This window comes from Mycotypha africana (genome assembly GCF_025528875.1).
Source record: "Mycotypha africana strain NRRL 2978 chromosome Unknown BDF20scaffold_7, whole genome shotgun sequence".
Lineage (NCBI taxonomy): Eukaryota > Fungi > Mucoromycota > Mucoromycetes > Mucorales > Mycotyphaceae > Mycotypha > Mycotypha africana.
The window spans coordinates 825522-840491 of record NW_026515731.1 but is presented as its reverse complement, the minus strand read 5'-3'; the positions used below and the strand labels follow the sequence as shown (position 1 = coordinate 840491).

The 14970-nt window shown below is 38.1% G+C and overlaps 4 protein-coding genes across 4 annotated transcripts; 2 read left to right on the top strand and 2 right to left on the bottom strand.

Annotated features, from left to right (window-relative positions):
* Positions 1 to 1910: 1910 nt before the first annotated feature.
* On the top strand, positions 1911 to 4205 carry BDF20DRAFT_822525 (kinase-like domain-containing protein; the record flags this gene model as incomplete). The annotated part of the gene is made up of 8 exons (XM_053077706.1): positions 1911 to 2103; positions 2150 to 2156; positions 2209 to 2395; positions 2465 to 2548; positions 2675 to 3138; positions 3224 to 3603; positions 3688 to 3761; positions 3840 to 4205. The coding sequence occupies 8 exons, from the start codon at positions 1911 to 1913 to the stop codon at positions 4203 to 4205; spliced, it is 1755 nt and encodes a 584-aa protein (XP_052934829.1).
* A 2015-nt stretch (positions 4206 to 6220) lies between these two features.
* On the bottom strand, positions 6221 to 11157 carry BDF20DRAFT_906711 (uncharacterized protein; the record flags this gene model as incomplete). Its single annotated transcript, XM_053083303.1, has 3 exons — positions 6221 to 10238; positions 10317 to 11001; positions 11103 to 11157. The coding sequence occupies 3 exons, from the start codon at positions 11155 to 11157 to the stop codon at positions 6221 to 6223; spliced, it is 4758 nt and encodes a 1585-aa protein (XP_052934828.1).
* A 644-nt stretch (positions 11158 to 11801) lies between these two features.
* On the bottom strand, positions 11802 to 12590 carry BDF20DRAFT_801508 (uncharacterized protein; the record flags this gene model as incomplete). Its single annotated transcript, XM_053076393.1, has 1 exon — positions 11802 to 12590. A coding segment is annotated over one exon (789 nt), but the record flags the coding sequence as incomplete, so codon positions are not given.
* Positions 12591 to 13258: 668 nt separating this feature from the next.
* Positions 13259 to 14969, top strand: BDF20DRAFT_878087 (Bystin-domain-containing protein). The gene is made up of 4 exons (XM_053081485.1): positions 13259 to 13525; positions 13621 to 13715; positions 13796 to 14083; positions 14153 to 14969. Exons 1-4 carry the CDS (start codon positions 13367 to 13369, stop codon positions 14928 to 14930), a joined length of 1320 nt encoding a protein of 439 aa, XP_052934826.1. The 5' UTR covers positions 13259 to 13366; the 3' UTR covers positions 14931 to 14969.
* Position 14970: the final 1 nt, after the last annotated feature.

Below are 14970 nucleotides of genomic sequence, written 5' to 3'. Positions count from 1 at the left end.
TTTCACACAAGTGCACAAGCCATACGTTTCTTCTTCCAAGATTCTTCTTAATACTGGCTTGTTGAAATGGAACAGAAGTTGTAAAAGCAAAACAAGCTGTGCTTCCGCTTTGACCAGCAAACGGGAAGTTGAAAAACAATTGCCCAAATGTCCTCCCTCCCCCAAAACTCCTCTTTTCCAGAAGACAGCTTTTTCTATTTAAAGACAGACAAATTTAGACATTGAGCTAAAAAATATTGAGACTTGCTTAAAACTCATTATGGAATTTGAGACAAGGTTATACTTTTTTTTTGTTTCTTATGTCAGGCACTCATTAAAAGCGAGAAAAGGTTCCATATTTAAAATCTAAAGTATTGTCGCCTTATGGAAAAAGTGCGTATGCACTTAGAAAGCCATTAGTAGGTTAAAAAAAAAAAAAAAACCTTGGTGAACACATACTTTTGAAAAGCTTTTTATGGAAAAGTCGCATTTCAGAATAGTCTTGATCATGACCATCTTTATAGCATATAATTGCTGTGGCATTATCTTCGAATCGTGACCTATATGCTTAAATTCATACTATTACTATTTTTAAAGCCTTTGGAAGCAACTTGAAATAATACCCTTCACAAGAAGAGAGTTTATCTCGGTACTGCCATCATTACTGTTGCTGTTACTACGAATGCTATCGTTGTTGCTGATTAGAATGTAATACCTAATAGATGTTTTAGCCCTTGTCAAAGTATGAGGAGCCAAGTGGTCTGATTCATCAAATTAAAAAGTAATCATAGGAGGAGGATGAAACAGTGACAGACAAAACTCTTTAATAAAGACAGCAAATATGTTACGTACCCTATCTATGCTCCTCATGTCATGCAACTTGCAAATATTCATCAAATTCATAAACCTTGAAACTGCTCGGAAATACTTACTCAAGGGTAAGAGCATAGAAAAAGAAGAGAATCAAAAGACAATCAAAACAAGTCAACAAGCTGGCAATCAACAACGGCCACCGCAACAAGTTTCAAAAATTGTCATACAAGGAATAACCTACCAAAAGTCATATAGCAGACTTGCTAAGATTTCTGAAAGACAAAGCAAAGGCAATGGCATGATGAACAAGGACGCTGACCGAACGAAAGGTAAGCAAAATGGTTGTGCAAACATTGACTATCTTAGAAATCCGAGAAAGACAGCCCTCTTGTGTTGCATACGCTAACGTGTATTTTATTTCGTAGTAATGACAGAAACTCTGTGAAAAAAAGAAAAAGAGTCCATTATATCAAGCTATATAGCATTGCTGAAAGAAAGCCATCTTGCTCATTACTCCGCATTCACCGGATCACATCCGGTTCCTTTTGGCAGGTTCTAAACAAAAACAGGTAGGTCGTTAAAAGTTTTACATTTTGTCCCAACGTTTTACTAACAAAATCTGAAATTTATATTCCAGTCATCTGAAAATTCTAAGTAGGTTTGTTAGAAAAGCAGTAATAGGAAACGTCACCTTCAATAAAATAAGAGAGGGTATCTAAGGCAAAGCTAATTTGCTTTCAACAGACTCAAAATGGATAGAAGCTTGGGAGTGTAGAGAGCGACATACAGCATTTAGTCCAAGTTGGAAATTTTGAGGAACCGATTGCTGTCCAAAATTCTTTTTGCCAAATGTCTCAAATACACCTGTGCAGTACCTTTTGTCTCCACTTTTCCTTTAATTGAGTAATTTAACCACTTTCCATTTTTAACTCGAAGTTTTTCTTCAACAAAGTCAAGTCCGTGCTCTTTCTTTTTTTTTTCTTTTCCTTTTTCTTTCTGACCACGTTTTATACCGCAAAGCCAGTAAAAGCTTTTGAAAATCCCTGAGCTTCTACATTGCTTCTACACATAAGTGCTCTTTCTGCATCTTCATATCAAATACTACTGCTCAGCTCGTTATGTCTAAGATTGCTGATTCAACAAAGATTAGTCCAGATTCTTCGTCATCTCAACGAGCAGGAGACTTGACACGACCTCTTTCTCAGAGTTCGTATGCAAAGCACTCTATATCCGATAACAGCACTGAGACTACAAAAAGAGAAAAAACAAAATTAAAAGGTGTTTTAGACAAATTCATGGGCAATTTTAATGGTATGACAATATAACATACCCTTCATTTTTTTTTTTCAAAGAGCAGAACTAATGTGTGTTACTATTAGATTTTATAAATAATAATAGTAGTAGCAGTAATGGTAGCAACAGTACGAGCAGCAGTAATGGCTCTTCAACGCCCATGAATATATCAGCACCCTATAATACCGTGCATATTACACATGTAGGATTTGATCCTTCTACTGGTGTATTCACTGGTTTACCCAAAGAATGGCAAGTCATGCTTACACAAAGTGGTATTACAAAGCAGGAACAAGAGAAGAATCCACAGGTGAAGGACTGCCCGTTGCCTACTACATTGTGTATATGCTATTGACAACTGTTACTTTTGTTACTGTAGGCTGTCATACATGCTATTGAATTTTTACAAGGAACCACTCAAGAGGCAATGGAGGAAGACGTCTGGAACAAGATTCCCAAAACTGTCTCCACTGTTTCCTCCTTTAACACAGACACCACAACGGCTGCGTCTTCCTCCTCACCGCCGCCTGGAGTAGATCCTAATTTGACTGAGAATAATAGAAAGTCTACATCAGCCGAAAGTTTAAAGCATAAAACTTTAAGACGATTTTCCACTCTACGAATAACAAAATCCAGTCACACTAACGAATATGGATCTTCGCGAAATAGTAGGGGCAGTAGTAGTAGCAGTAGTAGTATTCGCCAGCAGCATGTGCAGCAACGGCAACAAGGAGAAAAGCTACAGGTAACGGACTCTGTTCATTCGGATTCAACAGCTTCCATTAGCGAACAATTTGGCGATGGAGATCAAGAACTACTCCCATTGACTCGTGTGAAAGACAACGATGAGAGCCAACACAATCAACAGAGCCATCATAGTGATGAAATATCTTTAGCGTCGGCTCCCCCAGGCACAGTGAAATCAAGGCCGCCCAAAAAAGATCAGCATAAGAAAGCAATGAAAGATAGGGATGTTATACGTAGCCTACAAGAATTATGTATTAATGAAGACCCTACACTCATCTATAGTAACATGGAAAAAATTGGCCAAGGGTAAAGTTTCAATCGCGGCCATCATAGTATTAGTTTCATGAAAACTGTATTTTTGTAAAAGCTAAAGACTTTATTGAAATATTAGAGCATCCGGCGGTGTTTATATCGCCCATCGCAAGGATCTGGATACGCCTGTGGCTATCAAACAAATGAATTTGGAAAAGCAGCCCAAGAAAGAATTGATTATCAATGAAATTGTAGTGATGAAGCGATCAAAACAAAAAAACATTGTGAATTTCATTGAATCCTATTTGTGGAATGGTGATCTTTGGGTAGTCATGGAATACATGGAAGGTGGTAGCTTGACCGACGTAGTCACATGTAATATGATCATGGAAGGCCAAATTGCTGCCATTTGTAAAGAGATTTTAGAAGGTTTAAAGCATCTTCATGCCAACGGTGTGATACATAGAGACATTAAGAGCGATAATGTTTTGCTTAGCATGCAAGGCGATATCAAATTAAGTAAGTAGTTTTTGAATTTCTGAGAAAGATATCGTGTTGAATAATGGATTGACGATCGTTTCTTTCTCTTCCCCTAACTTTCAGCTGACTTTGGCTTCTGTGCTCAACTTCATGAACCTCAATCCAAGCGTACAACCTTAGTCGGAACACCGTACTGGGTAAGGTTACCTCAGATTCTACTTAATACATGTTATACAAGAAAATTAACTTTTATATGCACCTACCATGGAATTTAGATGGCACCAGAAGTAGTCACAAGAAAGCCTTATGATCAAAAAGTAGATATATGGTCTCTAGGTATTCTTGCCATAGAAATGGTCGAAGGGGAACCGCCCTATCTAAACGAGAATCCCCTAAGAGCACTCTACCTTATTGCCAACAATGGTACACCTGATTTGCAAAATCCCGAATCGCTAAGTGATATCTTCAAAGACTTTTTATTCCTTTGCTTACAAGTCAATCCAGCCTTCAGACCTACTGCAGCTGAACTATTAAAGCATCCCTTCTTACGCAAAGCTGATCCCTTATACACTTTAACGCCTTTGATTAAAGCAGCCAAAGATACCATTCAACAACAACAGCAGCAGCAGCATTACGATTAATCACCCAGCGCATTCCCTCACCTTAATTCAAACCATCGATTTCCATGTCCTATATCATTTTTCCTACTATAGACTTGTCGCGTTTTTTTACACTCTTTTGTAACATTATTTGTACTTCTATTCTGAATTCCTTTATAAATACCGTTGTGGTAACGCAACATTCTCTTGTTTCAAGATCACTTAGTGTAATATCAACTTCAATCACTCAAAGATGATGGTTAAATAGCTTTAGAACTTAAATCGTCATGTGTACAGTATGAAAAAACTGGGGAGTTGTTTGCTCACTAGCATTATCGATGTAGTAACCAGAAAGATAATTTACTGCTGTACAGGCCCTTCTCAATTATTTTTGATTCGTTGAAAACCATATGTTCGTACAGTGTACTGCTCACCAAATGGATATGGAAGTATAAATCACTATGATTATTGTTCTTTGAATTGGACACCATTGCCAACTGCTAATATTGTATGCTCAAGGATCACTTCAGCAATTTGATACGGTGATGCTATCGGTGACGCTAAGAAACAAATTAAACGGCACAATAATGTATTGACTCCATTTGAAATGTTCTTGAATATGTTACAAGTTGTGATAATCATATCCATTTTTCGAGTTGCTTTTATACTTGATGTCTCTATAATTCTATTGCAGTGCTCCTAGTTGTATCATATAGATTATTATTTAATTTTGTGGGTATATATCTCCCAACGTCTGCTTGGGACTGAAAAAATTGCATAACTCATATCAACGGCAACATTTTCTCAATATTACAGAGATGGAAGTAACTGGTCATTATACACTTGCAACTCATGGAGCACAACGTATCAAGGGTACTGTACTTTTGTAATCACACTTTTTCGGAAACAACTGACTTTTGGTAGCTGGGGTCAATATCACCCATTTTCGTATCAGCATTCAAAAGGACCATTATCCTGATATTGTATTAGTGCAGCTGTTCAATGCCAACCTTTACAAGTAAAGCTATAATAGCCGCCTTAAAAGATCAGATTTGCTAATATGCGTCTAATTTGCCCAAGTAAATGATATAACTCGTTTATCTCTGTAAAAAAGGCTTGATTATTGACACAAATACGTGCAAACAAGTAGTTATTATCCACTTACTATCATTCTGTCAGGAGCCCATCGAAAGTAAATGTCCGAAACACTCTGATGAACTATCTCATAGAAAGTATTCAAATATTGTTCTTAAGAAAAAAACTGGTACATATTCAAATCGAATCATCTTTGGATGTCAGAAGTAATAGATAAAAAGTAAATGCGCCTCGGAAATTGTTGTTATTCAGTAAATTTGCATAGCATCAGCCTTAGATGGAGGGTTTTATTGCTACTACATTCTGATGGTCATGACTTTTTAGGTATTACCTAAAATCCTAAAGGTATTCATTTTATTTATGCTTTATAGAGACGGTAAAAGGAAAAAAAGAAGACATAGTTATAAAAAATTTACACAAGTGAAAGAAGAGTATATAAAGCTGCAAGATAGGCAGCTTAAGTAGGTATAGAATGTAATGAAGGCATATAAAATGGAATTACTATTACAAAAATGTGTACATAAGATAACAAAAAAGGAAAAAAAAGAGAGATAGTGAATGATATACATATTAGTTTTTTACATAGTTGTTATTTTGGAGACCATAGTAGTGACCCAGTCAGCCAGGACGGACTCTTCCGGTGCTTGAAAAGTATATGATTCGTGAAAGGTATCGATATTCAATAGTGTTTTAGCTTTGTTTGGCTTTTTCTTTTTGTAAATAAAGATGTGTTAGTACAACTACCACTCAACTTTTTATAAGGCTATGAAAGTGCGTACCGTGGATGTTTCTGCTGCATTTTCTGCTATTATTTGCTTAGTTGCTCGCTTAATATGAAGTATATTAATTTCAGTTACTTCTGACTGATCAAGGTATAATACTAAGAATGGCCTATACAAAAAATGTGTCGAAGTGTTGAGCTCTCTGATTCTTTTCTCAAAGTAAATGATTCACAATTGCATTTACCCTATCAAAACACACCAAAATCTTTCCCACTTGTCTTCCTTGTCAGCCATATTGGTATGTGTGATATTTTTGCCCAGAAGATAGCCTTTTCTACATTTACTGTCTGCATTAGGCAATAAAAGTTGGTGAACATGAGGTCTCCACCGTTTCACAATGAGAGCAGTACTTCTGTCGTTGTTGCGGTTATCAACATTTTCAAACAATGTGTTTGAATTAGGTGATAAGAAGGCTTTGTCATCCTGTCTCTTTTTCCATATTTTGATAATTTTTTGTGCGTCTACCAGACAAAGCCCTTCATCTCCTTCTTTCTTTTGAATCTTACTATTGACTATTCGATCAAGTTGCGCTTGCAGATAGTTTTTAAAACGAATATTTTCAACTTCTTCTCGAAGGTACATTTCCTCCTTCTTCCTTAAGTGAAGGATCTCTGATGGCAACGATGTATGAGGTAAACTGATCAATGCATTTCCGGATAAGTCAGGCTTATACTGAATTACAAATAAGCTTGTTATTTGTGTCTTTTGCGAATATGATTTTGTCGCAAAAAAATTACTGAACAATCCAGAAGATCGTTTATTGCTGTTGCTGTTTGGATTAGTAGGGAGTCGCTTCTTCATCAATGCTGATTTGTTATGGTCCTTAATGTGAACAAAAATATCTTTTTCAAATAACAAGATTGCTGTATCCTGACGGACAGTCCAGGAGAGAGTAAGTTGAATTTTTTGATGATTAGGTGTTACAGCATTTATAAGTAATGAATCATGAAGGGAACTATCCCATGATGCTTGAGCACTACAACAACGACGATTCATTTTATCAGATGCGTTTGATAAAGCAGCAATGGTGGAAGATGATGTAGATGATGCAGGAAGAATATGGAGAGGAATAATATCTTGGTGTGAATTATTACTGTAATGAGGAGAGTCTATCATACGATGATTTTTTGTGGTGTCTATCAAACGTATTCTGCCTATATACATGTCGATTACTTTCTCTAACGATGCTGAACCAGACATAGATACGCTGATTCGTCGTTGTTGGCCTTGCTGCAAAGAGAACGTGTCGTATTGCCCTAACACATCTCCTGCTCCTAAGGGGGCAGTTTCCACGGGTACAGGTTTGTAGTCACCATCCGGCGTGAGTTCACATATCTGAATAGTGGCTATCACATCATCAGATGGCTTATGAGGCACAATCGCATTTTCTGGAGTACCAATAGAATATATCTTCCGTATTTGTCTTTCTAAATACTCTGTTGTTGGTTTACCATACAGCTCAAAAATCAAATTTTGTGTCTCTATAGCATTTAAAACCTCCTCTGTAATTGCCATGGACAATGTTTGATGATAATTGAGATATATGGTAGAAGAATGGCACAGAACAGGTTCTGTTGCAAAGACACCGTCGAGATGTTGACCAAATGCAGACAGTCGGAATTGAGCGTGTAGTTGGGAAAAGAGCTTAGAAGAGACACCTTCGATAGAGGTGATGGAGATATCGAAAACGAGTTTCTGGCCCACATGGAGCAAATGATGAGGATCTTCATCTGGTCGTGGCTGGTGTTGCTCCATCAACACCGTATGACGAACGGATCGAGCAATAGGCGCTACTAGTACTTTTAATTGTCCCATACATTCTCCTGTGCTTTGACAATGAATAGAAAGACTGCTTTCCACAGGTACTTGAGTAGCGAGATTTCTTGAAGGAACTTTGGCAAATCCCACTAGTACATAAGCTGGAATATCATTATTGTAAAACAAATCCTCGCCTCTCTTCACATATTTCTTTCGATGATCTGAAGCAAAGTAAGCACCGCCTCCTTGAAGACATCGAAATCTGGCCATGAACTTTTCAGTAGACCATATATAACTCGACTGATGATCCAAATCTATCACTTTGACAGCAATGCAAGGTTTGCGAACTTTCATTAAATCTACATCAGTTACAATTTGAGCTGATATAGATCTTTGCTGCTGCTGATGATGATGTGTTGACCCGTCATATAGCGAAATAGCATTAGCACCCAATTGCGTTTCGATCACTGTCATTTGATAGAAGACGTTTTTGCCAGCTTTCTTTGCAAGTTCGTTTGCCTGCCGAACATAGGTATCATGAGTAAGGATTGTTTTTGCCAAAGATACATTCCGTTTCGACCTCCAGTGCTGAATTACTTTTCTCGCAAGCCGTTCTTCCTTCGACGACATGGGCTGTTGATGCTGGTGCAGCAATTGCTGACAAGATGACGACGAAAAACGTTGTGATAAACGGTTCAGGTTGGCATTGTAGCTGTGGCGATTGTGCGAGTCCAAAAAAGGCTTCGTTGCAGATGGGTTAGAAGATTCGGCTCCTGGTAGGTAATGTAGAGAGGAAGAGGTTGTACTGGTGTTATCTGTTATATAATTTGAACTTGTTGTACTGTAATTGTCTTCATTTTCTAAAGAAATGGAAGATGGTCGTGTCGAGTAAATACTTTGATATGATGTACGATGTGAAGGCATTGTACTTGTATCTGAGTAAACAGATTGGTGTCGTTGACGTATAACGCGAACTTTAGCTACATCGTCAAAAAGTTTTTCCAAATCTTCGTCTGTAAAGTTATCAAAGCTTGATTCATTGATGTAAGTATTGAGCATTGCTTCTTTACGAGCAAAATTCCAATCCACAATTTCGCTGTTGAAAGGCGGCGGAGGCGGCGAGGGTGTAGAAAGGTCCCTTTCAGATGCGGAAGCATGTGGAGATGAGGGAGTGGTCAATATACTACCGTTCATAGAGTCTTCTGACTTGCTACTTTGTTGTTGCTGATGTTGTATGCTTTCATTCCTTTCTCTTAGTGCTTCAGTAGGATTATTGAATCGAAACACATGATGGTCGCCTAAAATAATGCGGTATCCACTTTTAAGCAATTTCGGTTCTGTAATACGCATACCGTTGACCATAGTTGTGCAACCTTTTCTAGGGTATAATGTAACAGTGCCGTTCGTGTTTGCGAAATGACAATGATTGTTGCTAATATTAGAACCGCTAAGTCGAATGGAAGCGCTATCTTCTGGTCTGTTTTCCATATCGTTTGCTGTTTCTGTGGACGCGTTGCTGTCACTATGATGCTCATCTTCATATACTGTGCCGTGATCGACAAATGTTATGCCTGGTTTGATATTATACATCAGACATTCCGACATTAAAGGATCTTCATTCAAATTGATAAGATAAGGCGTTTCCTTCGGTGTATAAAGTCCAAAAACTTTGTCTTTCTGAACGGTGATGCCTAAATCTTTGAGGACCTTTTCTCGGTCTTCTTGAATCTTCTTTGTCATATTAAGCTTTTCCTCCCATGTCTTATTCATTTCTTTTAATAGTTTTTCTGTAGTTTGCAATTGATCCACCATTTCCTCCTTGGTCATTTCTGTTGTATTTCCTTGGGCATCTGTGAAGACGACAGTTGAGGCAGGTGCTTTTATTGACGTTGTTGTAGCCATTGCACTTGATGTAGATGTTTTTCTAACATTCGTATCAGCAGTGTTTACTTGTTTTTTAGCGGGATCAGGATGTGCAATCTCTTTTATCTTTTCAACTTCTTCTGGAGCATACACCATAAGTGCTTGACGAAGTGCCTCAACTTCTTCCTTCAACTCCCTCATCATTTTTGCGTTGGGGTCTTCATTAATTACAGCTTTCGTCTTGATCTTTTTTGCTTGGTCTGCATATCGCAGTGTACTGAGTGTTTCGTCGTAATCAGCTGGTGAAATAGCTGCAATCATACATGTTTTCGAATTACCGCCCAAAGAATCTTTCAGTAACCAGGTCAATACAGAGTCTCGGAAAGGGATAAATGTCTCTTTCTGCTGTTGTCTTTTCGTTCCAGTTCTTTTTGATTCGGCTGATGATTGTTCAGCCAGTCCGGCTATGACTTTTCCTAATGTCGTTAATGATTTGTTGATATTGGCGCCTTCTTTCAAACGTACCCCGGTGGCACCTGTACTGTTGGCACGCTCGCTACCGGCTAAATCGACCAGACTACAAAGCAAATAAGTTAAACAGAATGTTGTAGCTTTGGACATACATAGGCTTCAATTTGTAGAGAAGGGTTGTTACCTAATACGCGCCACTTTTTCTGTTGTTTGTTTCGTATCCTTCATCGTCGATTTCTGAGTAACAAAAATCGTAAAAACAGCGTGCGACCGCGATGAAGTTTCATTCATATTCGTCGCTGCGACTGTTCTAGCCTTGTTGCCTTCATCCATAAGCTGATCAATATTCTCGTATGAGTTGACAGCTAACCGAGACAAATCTTGTACGTAAGGGCCTAGCACTGGATGTTCTCTCACTTTCAAATTATTCTTGTTGCGAGGGTTGAGCAAATCACGCACTTTTTCGTTGTAAATCTCAATGTAAGACACTTCTACTTGAAAGTCAGTCGTATCTGATTTGGCAGATCGAATGCGGTCAAAGAGTTCTTGACACGTTCGCGGAATAATACCTTTATCCTCACCATAGCCCATCATGGAGTAAGATTTACCAGAACCAGTCTGACCATAGGCAAAGATACAACAATTGTATCCGTTCATGGCGTGATCTAGCAATTCCCTTCCAAGGTCGTTATAGACTCTCTCTTGATCTGCATAATTCTGATCCTCTTTGTCCGCAGACCAATAAGACTGATCAAATGTAAATGCTTTCGGTGCTATATCCACTTCTTTGGATGAAGGTAATCCAGGTTTACTTAGAATAGTTTTATTGCCCTCCATTCGAACGAGACATTGTGCGCCTCGAGCCTTTTCTTTATGTAATAAAAGGTGTTTCAATGATTAGTTGGCGTATATTCCAAAAGGTAATATTCTTTGTTATCATCTCAAGGTCAACAATATTCTTTCAGGGTACCTCTGGCATTTAAAGGTCTACAACGCACAACAACTTTTATATTATTCCCGTTCATAGAATAGCCCGTTTAAAGATCCTACTGTTTAATTTTTTTGGGTTTACAATGGTCTGATGGAGATGTCGAAGTAATGTGTAAATGACAAAGAAACAATAAATTACTGCAGTTTAAGTAGACAAAAAAAAGGGGAAAAAGCAAAGGTAAACTAACCAATAAAAGAGTTAATATAATATCTAAATTTAATTGTTATTGCCTTTGTTGCACAATGAAATTTATTATAAAAAAGGAGAAGGTCTTTCAGAGAGTCCGGTAGAGTGAAGGATGATGCTCTTTTCGCAATGACAGCATTTGTTTATTGCCACGTGAACAAAAAAAAAAGGGACAAGTGCATAACTCTTTCATTTGACTGTTTTCAGAATCAGATCAGGAAACAGTTTTACGGGATCAACTACGCTTGTCTGTAAATAGCAACTTTTAAACTATGTTAGCGCACCAAACTAAGCAGCCCATGGTATATTGACATACATGAGCGACCAACTTTTTATTTCGTTATCTCTGTGCAAATGTGAAAATTTTGGTATGTAGAGGTAGGGTAATACATGCAGCGCTTAATCGATTCGAGGCAGTAATGTACATTAGTGATTTTGGTGGTGGTGGTCGACTTTTTGTATTCAATAGGTTAGATTAAAACTTATTCATTTCTTTGTTGCTGCAGTGGCTAACTTCTTCAAGTCACTTCCAACAAGTTCACTCTTTCCACTGCTATAGAAATTGATCAAACATTCCAGCTTCCATTTCTTCCAAACCTCTTCTGAAGGAAAGCCCATTTTTTCCCATTCCTTCATATCGGTAGTCGCTGGCTGCATGGTTGTATCTCCTTCTAGATCTTCTTCTTCGTCTTCTTCTTCATCGCTTTCTTCATCGAGTTGATCCTCATATCTCAATAAGAAATTGGATCGATGGTCTGAACTCAACTCAGTTACAAATTGTGTCGCGTTCCCTGCTAATCGATCATGCCTTTCAAGGATACTTTTCCATTGATCGAGCTGTGAATGGATCAACTGTTCATCCTCCATATGTATGTTATTGTTATTAGAAGTGCTATTTATGTTCTCTTTGTCCGCCAGCGCCATTTCTTGAGCTATTGCTGCATGTGTCTCTGCTTCCAATTTCTCGATATCAGGAATTAATTTTGTTCTTAATAAAACGTTTAGAATATTCGTTTCCTGCTCAGTAGTGGTGGGTAAAAATGGATGCAGCATTAGTTTCGGTAGTGTAGCATGTTGACCTGTTAAACTATTGTAGAAATCTTCAGAGAGAGTAGCGAATTTGGCGGTCAACATGTTGAATTTGTTGAGCAAATCGGGCCAAGTAAATGGGAAGTTTGGATCATTAAGGTAGGCGAGATGAGTAGCGATGGTTTCTTGAAGCGATTTTAGTTTGCCTCGTAAGGCTTCTAATTCCTGATATGTATTGGGATCTAATTGAAGCTGTAAGTGGAGCGGATCGATGGAGTTGTTTTGCATTCCTCAACGTATGGGACGTATGTCTGAAAAAGGATTTAGTAAATTATGATGTGGCACCAAAAAACTCCACTCGACGATTTTTATTTTTTCGTTTTTTGCATAATTGCATTCCAGCTGCAGGATTTAATAAGCGAATTATTCTAATGTTTTCTATGTCGAAGAACCTGCTAGCTAATTCACCAGCTGAGGCTCTGTCAGGCATTCACTCTAGAGAAGAAGAAGCTCTATCAGTCGAGAAAAACTCGTTGATGCTTTGGTTGCCTTGCTATCTCGAAGCAATAGATACGCCTTGTACGCCTTGGATGATGGAAGCATATTACAAACGCACATCCTCTCTAAAAATGTCCTCTGCTGTTCGCTTTTTCTCCCATATGTATTCAATTGGCGTTCACTTTGAGAAGCAACCTAACGACACAAATTGAGTACCGGAAAATGAAAGCTGTGTGTGCACCTAGAGGGCAAAAGCAAAGGGATGACTTTTCAGGCACACTTTCATGCATAAGGATTATGAGGAGTCACATTGTTAGTCACAACAGCCTTTTTTTTTTTTTTTTGACAACTTCGAATCAGGGAAAAAAAAAAAAAAAACAAAAAAAAAAAAAATGACAGCTTCGTCTATGCCACAACGGCCTTTTTTTTTTTTTTTGTGCAAAAACTTCAATCTCTTTGTTCTTTATCCATTTTTTGTTTCGTTCGTCTTCAATTACGCTCAAACACTATCAATTCAACTTTTTTAAAAAATGGGAAAAGAAACTACCAAGTCTAGCAAAGGAGCCCGTTCTCAACGTCATGATCCCCTTCATGTTCAGTTAGCTGATCTGCCTGAAACCAGTACTCTTAGAAAGCAACCTCGACAGAAATTCGTTGAGCGTAACAATAGAGCCGAAGACACAGGAGAGGTAACTAAACTAGTAATTGAATACGGGCATTTATTGAACGGCTGAGCTCATGTTCTTCATTGTCATCATCACACCATCGATCGATCCCATCATAGGAATATTTGGATGCTAAATTATCCAAGAAAATTTTGAAAATCGCAAGAGAGCAACAGGAACAGATTGAGAAACAGGAAGCTGATGAAGAAGAAAGGTTTGTTTGAAAAATGATTGCAGTCTTCAGAAGGATCGTAGTTGATAGCCTAACATGTTTTACCCCCAACCTATGAACAGAGAGGAGAAAGTGGATAAAAAGAAGTTCCCTTTAGGGTTTGACCCTGATGAAGAAGATATTGATGAAATAGATCAATATGCAGATTATGAAGAGCTTGAAATTGATGCAGCCGATGCAGAAACATTGGAAAAGTTTATGCCCAGTGCACCTAGACAAAAAAAGACATTAGCAGATATAATTATGGAGAAGATTAATGAGAAAAATGCAGCTGAAGGAAAAGAAGCGATTGAGAAAGAGGATGAGTTATCACCTTCTATGAACCCCAAAGTTGTAGAAGTTTATACAAAGTAAGGGCACATGTTGGGTAACTGTCCAAGGAAGGATGCTCTTTTGACTAATCATGGCTATGGTTGTAGGGTCGGTCAGTTATTAAGTCGTTATAAATCGGGTAAATTGCCCAAAGCGTTCAAGATTATTCCCTCATTAGCTAATTGGGAAGAAATATTATACCTCACTTCACCTGAAACATGGACACCGCATGCTACTTATGAAGCCACTCGTATGTTTGTTTCTAATTTGAAGATCAAGCAAGTACAACGTTTCTTTTCACTCGTTCTTTTGGACCGTATTCGTGACGATATTCATGAGAATAAGAAATTATCTTACCATCATTACTTGGCACTCAAAAAATCACTCTACAGACCTGCTGCCTTTTTCAAAGGGATCTTATTTCCTCTTTGCGAGTCCGGCAACTGTACCTTGAAAGAAGCAGCTATCGTCGGTAGTGTGTTAGCCAAGGTCTCCGTCCCTGTATTACATTCATCCGCAGCTATTTTACGTTTAGCAGAAATGGAATATACCGGTCCCAACTCCCTTTTCATCCGTATCTTGCTCGATAAGAAATATGCTTTACCTTTCAAGGTCGTGGATGCACTGGTGATGCATTTTGCTCGTTTCATGAATGATCCCCGTGAAATGCCTGTCCTTTGGCATCAATCTTTGTTAGTCTTTGCTCAACGTTATAAGCAAGATTTGGTGAGTGAGCAGAAGGATATCATTTTGGAAGTGCTTCGAAAGAAACCTCATCATGCCATCTCACCTGAAATTCGTCGTGAAATTGTTCACGCTCAAGCAAGAGATGAAATGTTGACGGGAAGAGATGAGGCTGATGATGATATTATGATGATGGATTAATCGTTGCCAACAATTGTTTCTTTTTTTTTTGTTTTTTTTT